The sequence below is a fragment of the Falco rusticolus genome, chromosome 5 (assembly GCF_015220075.1).
Source record: "Falco rusticolus isolate bFalRus1 chromosome 5, bFalRus1.pri, whole genome shotgun sequence".
Taxonomy (NCBI): domain Eukaryota; kingdom Metazoa; phylum Chordata; class Aves; order Falconiformes; family Falconidae; genus Falco; species Falco rusticolus.
This window is the reverse complement of record NC_051191.1, coordinates 17412991-17426868: the sequence shown is the minus strand read 5'-3', so window position 1 is coordinate 17426868 and position 13878 is coordinate 17412991. Positions and strand designations below refer to the sequence as shown.

Genomic DNA, 13878 nt, shown 5'->3' with positions numbered 1-13878 from the left:
TCAGGGGTGGTGGGTTGGCCAATGTAGATAAGGTGCAGCTGTGGCTGGTTCTGTTAAGTGGTTGAGAGCCAATGAAGAGAGAGCAGCCGAGGAAGAGAGAGCGTGCCCTGGATGAGGAGAGACAAGGAGAAGGCAGCAGAGGGACTGGTGTGAAGAGTATGCTGGTATGTGATGGTAAAAGACCTTGTTGCAGCTGGCTAGTTTGGAGAGCGCTGTGATAAGGGTGCACTCAATTCCACTGCCCATGTTGCCAACAAAGACATTAAAGAGAAGTTGTCTGCTACTTTAATTAAATAGTAATTAAGATGAAGGAATTTTTTTCATATGCTGTTTTAATATTCACTTCTGATGTGATTCTTCATCTTTGGGAAACAAGCCATTTTGTGTCAGTATGACTTTATTGTGTGGACAGTTCTAAATCATCAGGTCTCTTATATGATCATAGATTTCTGTAATTCTTTTTCCTTGGTTACGTGTTGTACTGACTTCATTAGTTTTGTTCAGCATAACACTGATCAGATCTCTAATGCTCTTTGGACTTCAACATGACATACAGCGGGACAGGCAACAGAAAAGATCTCTCTTGGTTTCTTTCTCCTGAGACAGCTTCCTTCCCTCATGACAAAATAATTAGGAATGGGGAGATGGCAGAACTTGAAAGAATTTGGGGAATGCTGAATTTCTTTCATCTCTTGTCTTTTGGTGTTATAAAGACATTCTCAGTCTGTAATAGTGGTGTATTGTCCCTTGCTCTCACTTGCTGGTTTTATCTATGCTGACATCCAGGTCAAACTGCCAGCTCAAATCCTGTTGTCTTTCCTCACCTTCTTATTTCTTGTCTTTCCCCCAAAGGTCTCTGCTGCTCTGCTCTGCAGGCTTGCTCTTCCAAAACCTTTCCTCTGATATTTGCAATGGGTTTGTAATTTTTCTCCTTCAGCTCACCTGGTTTGCCATGTAGCATTAGGTATCCAGTATAAACCAGTTGCCAAGACTCCTTCTGTGGTCAATGGAGAGAGATAATTACCTCCAGAGGCTGATTCTTCCTGTCCAAAGATAAGGGCAGAATTAATTTGCCTAAATGTAGGTGCTTCTACCAGTAAAGGTGCCCTCAGATATCCAAAGGTGCGTCTGCAGTAGCATATAATTTGTGTCAGAAGAACACTTTTGAGGCAAGTTTTCTGGTTGCCTCCATGCACCACACTGTGATTTGGTTCACATTTCAGAGTGCATGAACTGGATTCCTTTCAGATGAAACTAAAAAGAAAGTTTATCTCTAAGAAGCTGATCTCTAGGAGTGCACTTAATTCTAATTCTTTCCACCCCTGAACCCCTGAGCTCAGTCCACAAGACTGAGTTAAAACCAGTCTGAATTCCTTCTGATCCAATCCATGTCCATATCTAAATCAGCAATATCAGTAGACTGCAGAGTGAAGCACTTGGTGCTGATGACCCAGCATCCACAGCCACTAGGTCTTTTCAGGGGCTGTAGGCTGCCTGCCTGTGAATAGCTTGTAGTGCATTAAGTGGGCTCTTGCTGCGTACCATCAGGTTTAAATTTAAGTGAAAACAGCTTACAAGCTGGGAGAATGCTCAGTGTGTAAACGAAGGTAACTGAGAGATTCACTTGAAAAGTGACCTCCTGATCTGAGCCAAAGCACTACTGTAGACACATACTAATAGCCCAACACATCTCCGTGAACATGGCACAGAACCTGTGAAAACCAGCGCCCTTCTGGAGTGGGAGCCATAGGCCTTTGGGAGATGCTGTAGAGCCTAGTGTGTCACTAAGAGCATATGGTTAGGTCCCCAGACCAACTGGAAGATAGGAAAGATCAATTTTTCTGTATAGGTGCCTCTCCCTTCAATAGAGAGGAATCCTACACAATTAGCTGTGTAATTTCTAGGTGGCTGAAGTCATATGAGATGAAGCCCATTCTTGTCAGAAATTAACTGCCTAAGTCTAAGAGAATGACTTAAACGGCAGAAATTACCATAGGAGACTTTAGGCGTTTATGTATTTTTTAAAAAATCTTACATAAGCGTCTTACGCTCCTGCCTCCTGCAAGGCACCACCACTGCCTTGCTTATCTGCTGCCCAAGGCCATCTGCAGTTCATAGGATGGGCACCCCCGAGCCTGTCGTCTGTTAAGGACCACGTACATACTCTGAGCACATCTAACAGACTGACAGCACGAAATGCAGTGCAAGCTAGCTGTCACAGCTGCTGCCATTCAAACCATGGCTGGAGAGCGACTCCCTTTTGTGTCTGTCCTACGTGTGTGCAAGAAGTTTGGGCAGCACCCCACAAAGGATGAATTGCAAAACCGCTGGTTTAATGCTCTGTTTTCCTGTCACTGTCCCCCTACACACAAATTACTTGAAAAGCATTATTCTGCTAGCTGAAAAGCTGTGCAGATCTACACGTCTCAGGCACACAAAAAGAAGGGAGGAGTAAGCATTTGCAAGTCTACAGTGCACTTTGGTTTTCTCTGTCTCGTATACTCCCTTTTGCTCAAGCTGTTATATTGAGGACCATCTTGAATCTAATGGATTCACAATAAAAACCCAAACAGGCCCATATGTGCTGTCCCCAAATACACTGAAGCAGCACATTGGTAAATACCCATTCTGAAATGCCTTTCACAGTAATGTACAAATTTCCTGCCTTGCGAGAGTCACAGTTTAGAATAGGTTTGCAGTGTTTTCAAAAGGCATTAAGGCTATAACTGTCAGTAACTACTTTCTATATTCTCTTAAAAAATGTTTCAAGAGATCGTCTGAGGGCTTTGTCAGTACAAGAAACTTTACCTGTCAAAGTGCTTTAAACTGACAGATTGCTAACACAAATCCATTCAACTCATCTTAATTAAAATAATACACTAAAAAATAATTATAATAAAAAGATAGTACCTTGTTAAATAAGAAAAGCCACGTTCCTAACACTTTTTACTTCTAAAAGTGTGGAGGAGTATCCGGTGAGATTCCTGGAGTGGCTCTGATGCTGGTATCTAGCTCTAGTGGTGGTAACAGGGAACTGGGGCATAAACAGTCTCTGAAGTCCTAAAAGCAGGCCTACAAAGAAAATCTGTAGAAGAGCAGGAGGTTGAGTCAGGGCTTCTGGGAAGTATTCTGAGCTTTCTTTCACTCTGTTTAAACCAGTTGAAGAATATTTTTTCCACGTATGTTTAAAATTGTCAATAACTGATAGCAGAGGACTCTGAGTATAATAAACTATTTCTGCCAGGTCAAAATACTTGGCAAAAAGGGAGTGTTTAAGTTAGCTCAGCAGTAATTATTATATTGACTTTTGGCTACAATATTAAGCTCCACTGCTTAACTGAGTGACTTTTTAAAAATTATTTTTAAAATTTGCAATACACTTCAGGCCTATAAGCAGTTTAGATTTTATGTAGCAGAGGTAACAAATTTGGTGAATTTTAAAATGTTGTGCTATTCCCACACTCTACCTGCTTGAAGCAAAACCAAGGGGAACCTTTGTTGACTGATTTCAAAGTTTCTAAAATTAAGAAGTTGCTCTTGATTTTAAGACAGTTTCTAAGACATGCATAGTTGATTTGCCACGACTTGTCTCTTAGCTCAATCATCCTAGCTAGTAATAAAGGTCGTTGAAATTGTGTAAGGATGGACTTTCTAAACCTGCACTTTAATGATGAGGTACAGTTATTGCTGAGTAATGAAGAAGCAGTGGCCAGTGGAAAATGCTGGTGGAGCCACAGCTGTATTTCTCACAGGATGCTTTTGTTGCATCACTTCACTCTCATTCAGTCAGTGACAACTGCTCCAACTCCCTGTTTGTGCATTTATTCCACAACTGCCACAGCTATTCATCTGCAATTCATTCATAACTAATCTGTAAGTCCCCAGCCCCTTTTCCTTCTGGTCTGTCTATAAGACTTCCCAAATGGACGCATGTGATTAGTGTACTTGTAAGCAGGCAGGTTATACACAGTACACTTTACAAGGTTTTTAGTCCTCAAAAAGCATTAACGTGCACAGCTCATGCAGCAGATATGTGTTGATGTTACTTTTGCCATTGGTGTTAATTTGGCCATTTTACTGTTCCTTCTGTCTTCTTTCCTATAATTAAAGCTTTCCTATCAAGGCTTCTTTCAAATTATATTAAAAACTGTTTAGGAGAGAAATACTGTTTCCCTTTAGCTTTTACAGATTCTAGTCCATTGGAGAGCTTACGGGGGAATAGGTAGAGCCCTGGGACACAGGGGATGTGGCATCTTTCCCGAGATGTCCCTGCAGCCTGCCTTGGGACATTCAGCATGCCATCATCACTGGGCTTTGGTTCTTCCTCTCGTTCCCAAAGTGTCCTACCTGTGTGTGGAATAAGCTGCTTCTCTATTGTTTCTGCGGTTGGCTGACTCCAGTTCTAGTCCTTGCTGGAAGACAAGTTACTCTGAACAGCGCCGATACTGCTAGCATTGCATCCACTATGGCAGAAGTAGCATCGTTCCAAAACCCACAACTTGAAAGCTGGCCTGAGGGAGTCTAGATGAGTACCCTGCCAAATAAACCTCCTGTGCAGGACAGCAGTAGACGTGCATAAAACAGACTATGCTGTAATCCATGGCTACTTGTTTCCCCTCTTTTATTGAGGGCAGCACAAACGTAGTCATGTCTGTCCTCCTTGCAGGAGTGTGTGTGTGCTGTGTACCTGGTTGCTAAGATGGTCCAAGCAGCCAGCACTATGTACCGCTGAAGAGGACGTTGATGGTACTGCAGTGGTGTTTGTTAGAAGGCAGCTGGGGTTGATGATGCCTTCTTTCAAGTAGGATCTGTCTGCAGAGCAGGAAAAGATTTTTTTACCCACTGGAGCACCTGTCTAGAAGCATTTAAAGTCCCATTGCAAGAGGTAACGTGCGTGTTTAGTACAGAAGATAAGGTGGGGAGGCAAGGCAAGGGAGAAGGTGTGGAGATGGGTAAGGAGGAGAGGGATGATTTTCAAAAGGTACTTTGATCCTTCAGTCATTTGTTATAAAGTCCTTGTAGATGAGTCTTGCTTTTACTAAGTAGATGAACAGATTTGAGAGACAGTAGCTGGAAGAGGAGACCGAATGTTGTAAGAGCTGATCTAGATGAGATACCATCTTAATTCCCTGAAATTTTGCTGCAGACTGAAGGATCACTCTTCTTTTGGAGGAGCTGTTTATTTTTTAATTTGTGGTTTTGTTTAGAATGGCCACAGTGCACAAAACTGGAAGATATCAGTCCTTCTGGGTTTATGGAAGCCACATTTATGCTGAAGGGAAGCATAACAGTTTGGTTGTTTTTGTTGTTATGTTTCAACAAAAGCCTTGGAGGCTGTAATTCAACTAATTCACATTTTTAAAACACTAATACTGAATTGGGCTTATTTTCAGCTTGGCACCTGTCTTTACAGATGCCTGAAAACTTGTTTCTCGGGTCTATTCCAGAAATGCCATAGGGATGTTTTTAGAGCTGGTGCATTGGTCTGTCCTGTTGCGTGGAGTCCAGTACCAACCACCACTGGTTTGTTTGGTGGCTGTGGGCAGTCACTGGACTCTGTGACTCCATTTTCCCACCTTGAAATCAGGGGTGGTGATTTTTATTTCCTTTGTAAAGTGCTTTGAGATCTGCTTTATACCACAGCAAACATTACTACTAGTAGTCATAGATATTACTCTTTTAAAGCCATAGGAAACTATCTGTGAATCTTAGTCCCCTACAACCAGTGGAGGTCCCTAAAATCATTCGGAATTAGTAGCTGGGAGAGGGTGGCAGTCGTTCAGACATGCCCACACTCCAGAGATGCGACTGCAAGCTTACACAGGTATGTCCAAGCTCACGCTGAGCTCTGGCACTGCTAAGGGGGCACCCGTGGTGGCGTGGAGCTCAGCATGTGCTGTTGGCTGCACCCAAGTAGCTGGGCAGGTGCTGGGGTGACGAGCCCACCCTGGGGTGGGTGCTGCTGCAGTGGCATTGCTGCCAGTATCTCCCCTAGTTAATTTAAAGCTACCTCAATGATGTCTGCACAAGCTGCAGTTAGGCTGTGACTGCAGTATAAAAATACATCCTACAGGAGACCACAGGCAGGCAGAGCTTCAGAGAAGCATCTTAGTTACATTTGCAATCTAGCAGGGGCTGCTGGCATGATTTCAAATTTACCGTACCTTTGGCTTATCATTCTTCATACTCTGCAAACACAGCTCTGCTCTAAAAGTAAGGGAAGGTTTTGTTTATCCTCGTCACCTGTCGTGAATGGTGTTCTAGACTAGGGCATGCTTAAAATAGGAATTTAAATGCCTCAATTTTCATTTCAGTTGCCAGTTTATGCTTACATAACTCTCATCTACCTTTTCTCCCATCCAAAACGTGGAGGAAGTTTTAGCATGGTGACAATAATGCTGAGAAGTAGGTAGCATCCCTCCAGTTTTAGAGAGAGAGAGAAATCGAGGCAGAGAAAAAGTTCTCTGCCATGGACTCAACAGGGAGTCAAGGTGGGAGAGGGCACCGGCTCTGTGCATTTATTTTTCCCCTGGGGAAACAGTGGTGTTTGGACCACATGGACTGTATCAGTTATTCAGTAACTCATCAACTACTAATTGCATGCTAATCCATTTTTTTTTTGCCAGGTCCCCTATTTTGTACACCTTATACTAATGTTTATGGAAGAAGTCTTAAGTACACTTTAAAATGACACAGCAAATTAATAATAAACTAAAAAATTCAGTACTGTATGGAACAAGCATCCTCCTAGGATGTATCAGATAAATAAAACATGGGTTAGGAGTGTCTCTGAATGATGGTACTGTAGGAAAGGCATCTCAAAAAAATAGAGGACTAATGATCACATCCTTTTCTGGTTTATAGTCTTCCTTTCTTAATATATGTTAAATATTTGGCTCCAAATTCAAATGCTTATGGGAAAGGTATAAGTAGAAAAGATCTGGTTTTAAGTCTCATTAGCTGTGCTAAGTATCCATTCATCTGGCATAATATTCTCCCAGAAAACAGTTTGTGCCAGTTCAATGCTATTTGATGGCTGATTCCTCAAAGATTTATTCAGAGTATAGATAGGAGCCACATGATTCATTCAGCTTGTGCATATCTATTTTATCTCGATGGAAGGATTATATATGGAGAGATAAAGGTTTGTTAAACAAAGTGTCATTAATCACTCTGTCCGGAAATGTAGACTTTGCAGGAGCATGCTGTAATTTGCATCACTTTTGCTATGCCTTGCCAGTACTGCTGGTGAGAAATAACAAACCTGTATTTATGAAAAGGACAGGTTTAAGATGAAAATAATTCTATCTGAAAACTGTGAGAATGGTACAGAATCCTGTCGCCTGCACTCATTCAACGGGAGAACACTGTATTTGTAATAAATTCCTTTTGCTCTGGATGAGTTCTGCATTTTCAATGAGGTTAACTTGGCAACATTCTAGTTGATTTTAATAAAAATAGCTGCTTTGAGGACAGGGAGCTGAGGTTGCCAAATTTACAGCTGCCTTGCACAATTACTCTTACACCTCCTTCAGGGCTACTTAGAACCAGTAAGCAAATTAAGTGTATCGATTGCAATTTTGTTGGACTAACCCTTTTTTCTTAAGGAATAAACTTGATTCCTTTCAGTATGTGTCTGCTCAGAGTGATCTCTTTTCTTTTCAGCCATAACACAAAGACAACATCATGGCTGGATCCACGACTTGCGAAAAAGGCTAAACCTCCAGAAGAGTGCAAAGAAAATGGTAGGTTATTAAGTTTTCGTTGCTGCTCAGAGGGGATTTGCCTTTGTGTGTGTGTGTGTGTCTCAGTTCTTACAAAAATCAGGCATTTGGGGGAATGATGAAAGGTGTTTAATTGCTGCTTTGGTTAGAAGCCATAAGTGATACCAGTTCTCAGTGTGCCATGTGTTTCTGCTTTTTATTCCCCTTTCTGATGCTATCCAAAGCTGAGGATCACAAGTGTGTTTTCTGCCTGTTGTGTGTGTGACTCCGGGACTGACCCTCTCCCTCATCTCCTACAGAGAACTTTGGTCGGCAGAACAGAATCCCTTTTCAGATTCTGAGCTTTTAATCTACAGGCGATTCAATGCATAAGGGAAACTAGCAGCACCGTGGGAATATGAATATTGTTTGATTTGTTTTTAAAGGTACAGTGCTATGCTATTTAGTAGCCAATTTAAACAAAATAGTGCCTGATAAAACAGGGTGTGGGAGGGAGGAAAGAGATCAGTGTCTGTCAGAGTTCAAGGCTGGATTCGGGGGGTACTGCATTGTTAATGGTTTGAAATTTAAAAGCTTAAATACTGTTGAGGATGCTTAAAGGAGCTGTAGTTGTTGTGCAGGAGAGACGACTATGTTGACAGATTCAGAGATATGAAATAATACAGATCATATCAAAGTATCTTATACGCATTCAGTATAACGTCTGTTTTTTTCTCTGGTAAAGTTTCAGGAATCAAAATGATTTAATATAGCCAAAGTAAAAAGGCATTGTAATAGATCTTTTTCTGAGGAGGGTTTTTTCCAGTGTTTTATAGTTCAGTGTCAGTTCAATTAGCCAGTTAAGTAATGATTTCTAAAGACTGCTACTCATTTTATTATTGTGAGATACAGAGGATTAAATGCATGCATGCTATGTGCATTAATTCAAAGCATTTGTAAATTCTTTAAATATATTAATAGTTTTTCATGTACTGTATCTGATTTATTTCAAATTTTCCAAAATACATTCATCTGGTTAATGTACAAACTATTAACCGAAAGAAAACTCAGTGCCGTTTGGGGCTGATAAAGAGGTCACTGAGGAGTTGCTGGCTCTATGAAATGCAGGGTCAATGGTTTGGTAGAGAATTTTCCTGGGTTTTTTGTAAATGGCTACATTTTGAAAGATTGCTGTATTCCAAATATCCCTTCCTTATTTCGGCAGTAATTCTGACGTTCTCTTCTGACATCAGAAATTACATGTCTGAATGACTTTGTGATGCTTATTCTAGCACTGACAACACTAGCTCCCGGAGTAAATTCTACAGTGAATACAACAGAAGTGTGTTGCTGAAACAAAACAAGGGCACAGGAGTTTTGCATTCTAAATATCTCACATTACTTCTACGAAGCTTTGTCTTTGCCTGTTCCTTAAGGAATACTAGTGGAAAAAGCAGAAGAAAAATACACCGATATCTGTGGAGTAACATATCACAGAGTTACTTGGAATAAATATGTGTTGCTTTTTTTTTTTTCTTTTCCTGTTAGCTGTTGTATACAGAAATCACAGCAAGCACTGAAATATTAAAAAAAAAAAATACCAAAGTATCTGAAAAAAATTCGGATTGGTGGATTCAAGAAACAGCATTATTTTGTAGTTATTTGACTGCTGGATTATTGAATTACTATAGTATGCTGGGTCATGTTCTTCTTTTAAGCGTTGCTCAGCTCATTAATGCAAAGTACTTGAAGCATAAAAGACTTTAGGGAGAGATTTTCTATTCTTACAGAGATTGTTCTTGCAACATCCTCTCTTTTCCTAAGGTTCTTCGGTTGCTCAAAAGTGTGGTTTGGGTTTTTTTTAATTCAATACTTGCAGAAGAAAATGTTCTTAAAAATCAGTAATATGCCTTCAAATGACTGTACCTTGTCATTGAGGTCCAACACCAGGGACTTTGTTACAGCACATGGGGATCTGGAGTTTATTTTTTTTTAGATTTAATGTCAGATCGAGGATTAATTTCGCATGTGTTTCAGCTATGGCTTGGTAGATGGTTTTTAATGCCAAATATTTTTTTTTCTGTTGCACTTTATGATTTATTCTGGTACATTTTACTCGGAGATGCAAAATTTTAGAAAGACATCAGATTTTAGATAGGAAATGATACTTACCTTGCTTCTTTATCGCTATCAGCATAACTTGTATTTTTCATTGACATTCATTTTGTCACATCTGAAACTTGCATTGATTCTCTGAGATACATTATGATGTCTTTATCACCTATCAGATTCTGCTATTAGGTTTTCATTCTGAACAACCCAACTTTTGTGTTCTCCTTTCAGTGCAAATCCTGCCAAATCAGTCTTCTTCATTCTGCCACCAGCATGCAGTTTCCACACCAGACAATGTCCAAGCAGCGTACAGTGTTTGAGTCCTGATGTTCTGGGCTAGTGATGTTGAGGGCCCCCTCCACTCCAGGCACTTCCTCTCTTCCACTTTCAGCTCTTCAATACTCCTTTGCCAAATAAGATTTCTTCATTTTCTCTGGCTTCTGTATCTGCAGATCCCAGTGCTTGCTCATTTTTCTTTGCAAAATCCAAACCAACCTTCCAGCACATCCCTCCTCTTGAAAAATTTTCACATGCCTTTGCCAAAGGATTGAAAAGCTCTACCAAGTCAAGCTTTCCTTGCCTCTGTGCTGTTGACTCTTTCTATTTTCCTGTAATGACACCCACTGCTCTGAACCCCTTTGCAGGTCAGGAGGTTTTAAGAGCTGATATTTATTTCTGCTCTGTCATGGAACTTCTGTGCGAGTTTCAGCAAATTACTTTGACTTTTCCTCTGTCAGATCTACTTAGATGGCAGGTCTTTGAAGCAAGAATTGCCTTTTACTCTCTGTTTGTATAGTGCATATCTGAGTTTCATAATAGCAGTAAGTAAAATAGACGGCAATTTTTCAGTAAGAGCTAGAATTTTTTATGGATTTCCAGAAAATCTTGACTTTGTTAAAAATAATTGTATTTTCTTTCCTGAAAATATGAATTAAATATTTGGGTTTTCTGAATTAGAATACATCTTTTAAATTATTCCTTTTCTTTTTCTTTTTTTTTCCCCCACATCAAAATCGGTTAACCAATCTTTATCTGTAGAGTACAACAGAAGTTATACTTCTGCCCCCTTTGTTTCTCTGAGCTAGATTCCCTGGTTCCTACATTCTCTGTAAAGTCATATTACATAGCAGACTCACAGGATTTGCATGATTGCAGGTACATTGTGTGAATGGTCTATGAACAGAGTCTGTTCTTCGGGAGAGAATATGGAAAAGAATGACAAGTCCCATCAGGCAGTAAAAAATGTAGTTTAATATTGAAAGGCAGTTCAGCCTTAATGACATGAAATAGCTCAGGCTTTAGAAAGTTCATTTTTGGTTACGAAACGTAGTAATTAAATTTTTCAAATTTTTTAATTCACTTTAGGGAACTTTCCATTCTGGAGAAAAGTGAGCATTTACTTCTTTATCCAATTTGGAGATTAAACAGCTGTTGAAATTTCCTGGGATTAGATATGTCAAATTTCACTTATTTCATTAATACAAATTTCACTTATTTCATTACTAACCCATCCCAATCAGTAGTCTCCATCGCTCTTAACCCTCCATTTCTTTTTATGTCAACCTCCTTTCTCCTATCTCTTAGTTTCCAAATACAAGTAGGCTTAAGGCTATAAATAAAGCTTTGATTTCACCTAGCATTCATCTCGTCATCTGTCTTTCCATCTCCTCTACACCCACCAACTTGACTGCAAAATGTAGATGTTTATTTCGGGTGAGCTGAGTTGCCTTTAAACCTCATTGACTGTGAATGTCAGCTCAAGTTTGACAGTTAGAGGGCACAGATATCTGGTTCAAATGTAAACACCTGTATGTAGACAGAATACTACATTTAAGTGTCTTCATCTTGAACTGAGCCCCACTGTCCTGTCACTTCTTGTTGGGTTATCCTTTCTGCCATTCCTGTAGTCACAGGCGATACCTTTTGGTGAGCTCGCTGCCACGCACAGCTTCAGTGCTCTTCTTCATGCCATTGACACACACATCTACCCTTGTCCTCTTCGTCTTTCTCTCCTGACTGACCCCTTGTTTCATGCTACATATGATGCCTCCCATTGGACATCTCCCATCCCGAGTCCTCCAAGCAAATTCCCTTTTGCTAATAGCAGTACTTTCCACCTCCAGAGATCCTTGCCCTGCCATTTCATGGCATATGGGACTTCTGCCTTTTACTTTTTCACCCAGACAGCAGAGCTCCCTCTCAGGGCTTTGCTTGGCACGTGCCATGTGTCATAGCACATGCAGTGTGCGCATGCAGTCACAAAGTCAGGAACTGAGCTCCCTTCTTTCAGAACTCCATCATCATCTTCATCAATCGTCTCTAAACATTTCAGAATTTCTGAACGTCTGGAAAAAAAAAAAAGCTGTAGTTTTATTGCTATAACTGAATTTTTAAACATGTGTATTTATATATTTGATTCTTGCCAGAAAAAAACAAACAAACAAACAAAAAAGCAAAACAGAAGATAAATGTTAAATTCAGAATCATAAGGGCAATCACTGATTAGGCTAGCTGTAATCTCAAGGGTGTAACTATCCCAGCAAACCAATAACTTTCACGGGAGTAAATAGGCCCACTTTTCCTTACTGTTTTTCTGAAACTTCATGTAGAGTATTTGTAGCTGGATACATCTCTTGTGAGACACAGCAGCACCTTTGTTCACTGTGTTTTCAGTTTGGAAACCTCTTTAAGTGGTGCTGAGATTTAAGAAAAAAATATTCTCAAACCATTTTGCTTTACATTTTATGAGCGCTTTAATGCTGAAAAATGCTTCTTTCTCAAAACCTCACCATTTAACATACAGTCACTCTCCATGTTCCTAGTCTAAGCTATCGCTTCACCATTTTTACATGCTCCTATATTAACTCTAGAAAGGACTGGAGCCCGGCAATTAGTCTGCAGTCTGGACTATTTTGCTTGTCTCCAGTAGATATTCCCCCTCTCTAAACCATCTAACTGTAGAAGTTAGACTTCCAACGGCAGAGGAATGTTTATATGGGTGCCTCTACTTTCGTATTTCCACAAATGTAAACAGGAATCCAAGCCAACCTTTTGCTCAGATTTTACCAGACTTTGTTAAAATTAGTAACTTTTCATAATACCTTTCATTTGTCTGTTGGCATGAAAGAAATAAAATGTAGGACTGTCTTTCTCATCTTGCTAACATTTAATACATTTTGAGTTTCTTATTAAGAGTTCAAACCACATAATGAACCATTGCATATAACCACTTTAACTTCAGCTTCCAGCAAATAAATCCTACACAAAGAAAGATTCTGTAGATTTATGAGGTAATATTATTATTATTAAGCATGAAATTCAACCCACTCTACTGCGTAAAAACAAGATCTAAAATTAATTGTTCTTTTTTGTATTTGCTAAATGATACTTTCCTTCTTCCTTTGAGAAGATTGTTTATGCGGAATAAAAATAAATAATGAAAAGAAAGAATAAATAATTGGCATTGTCATTAATTTCCATAATCCCTGTTTCATGATGAGCATCTTAAAAATCTGTTTGTGTTTGAACTGGTTTTGGATTATTTATATTTTTTTATTATTATTTAAAAATTTTATTTCTAAAAATTTTTTTCTTTCACTTCTAAAGATGCAACTGAACATATAAATTGATAAAAATATGGTCTCAAAACTGGACCGCTTGATTTCTTGTTTTAATTCATACTGAATACCTATCAATATTATTTTTTCCTCAAAAGAATAGATGTGACTCAGACTGCTTTATGACATGAGCAGTTTTTTCAGTACTTTTAGCCACACTTTTATTTACAGAGATTTTTTGAGCATTTCTGTCATGATCAAACTGTGGAATGCCTTTCTGTATACACCTTCCTTTCAGCAAATGCGAGCTGCTCTATAGTTAAACATTTGCATAACTCTATCCAACGTTGCAACTTAAGGTAAATCACAAACAGAATAAGGAAAAAAAATTCATTATTTACCTGATTCTTCACTATGCTGCAGTAAGACATGTTAACCCTTCATATTTCTGTTCTGTAGATGCATTTGGGCATAGGCATGCTGGTTTGATGGGTAAAGCATTACTT

The 13878-nt window shown here is 39.4% G+C and overlaps 1 protein-coding gene across 10 annotated transcripts in view; it reads left to right on the top strand.

Moving 5' to 3' along the window:
- Positions 1-13878, top strand: part of MAGI2 (membrane associated guanylate kinase, WW and PDZ domain containing 2) — a 755449-nt gene that overhangs the window by 512375 nt on the left and 229196 nt on the right. For all 10 annotated transcript variants that reach the window (XM_037389565.1, XM_037389568.1, XM_037389566.1 and 7 more), the window contains one exon: positions 7666-7745. In XM_037389565.1, coding sequence (XP_037245462.1) covers positions 7666-7745 — 80 coding nt within the window. The remainder of the gene's footprint in view (positions 1-7665; positions 7746-13878) is intronic.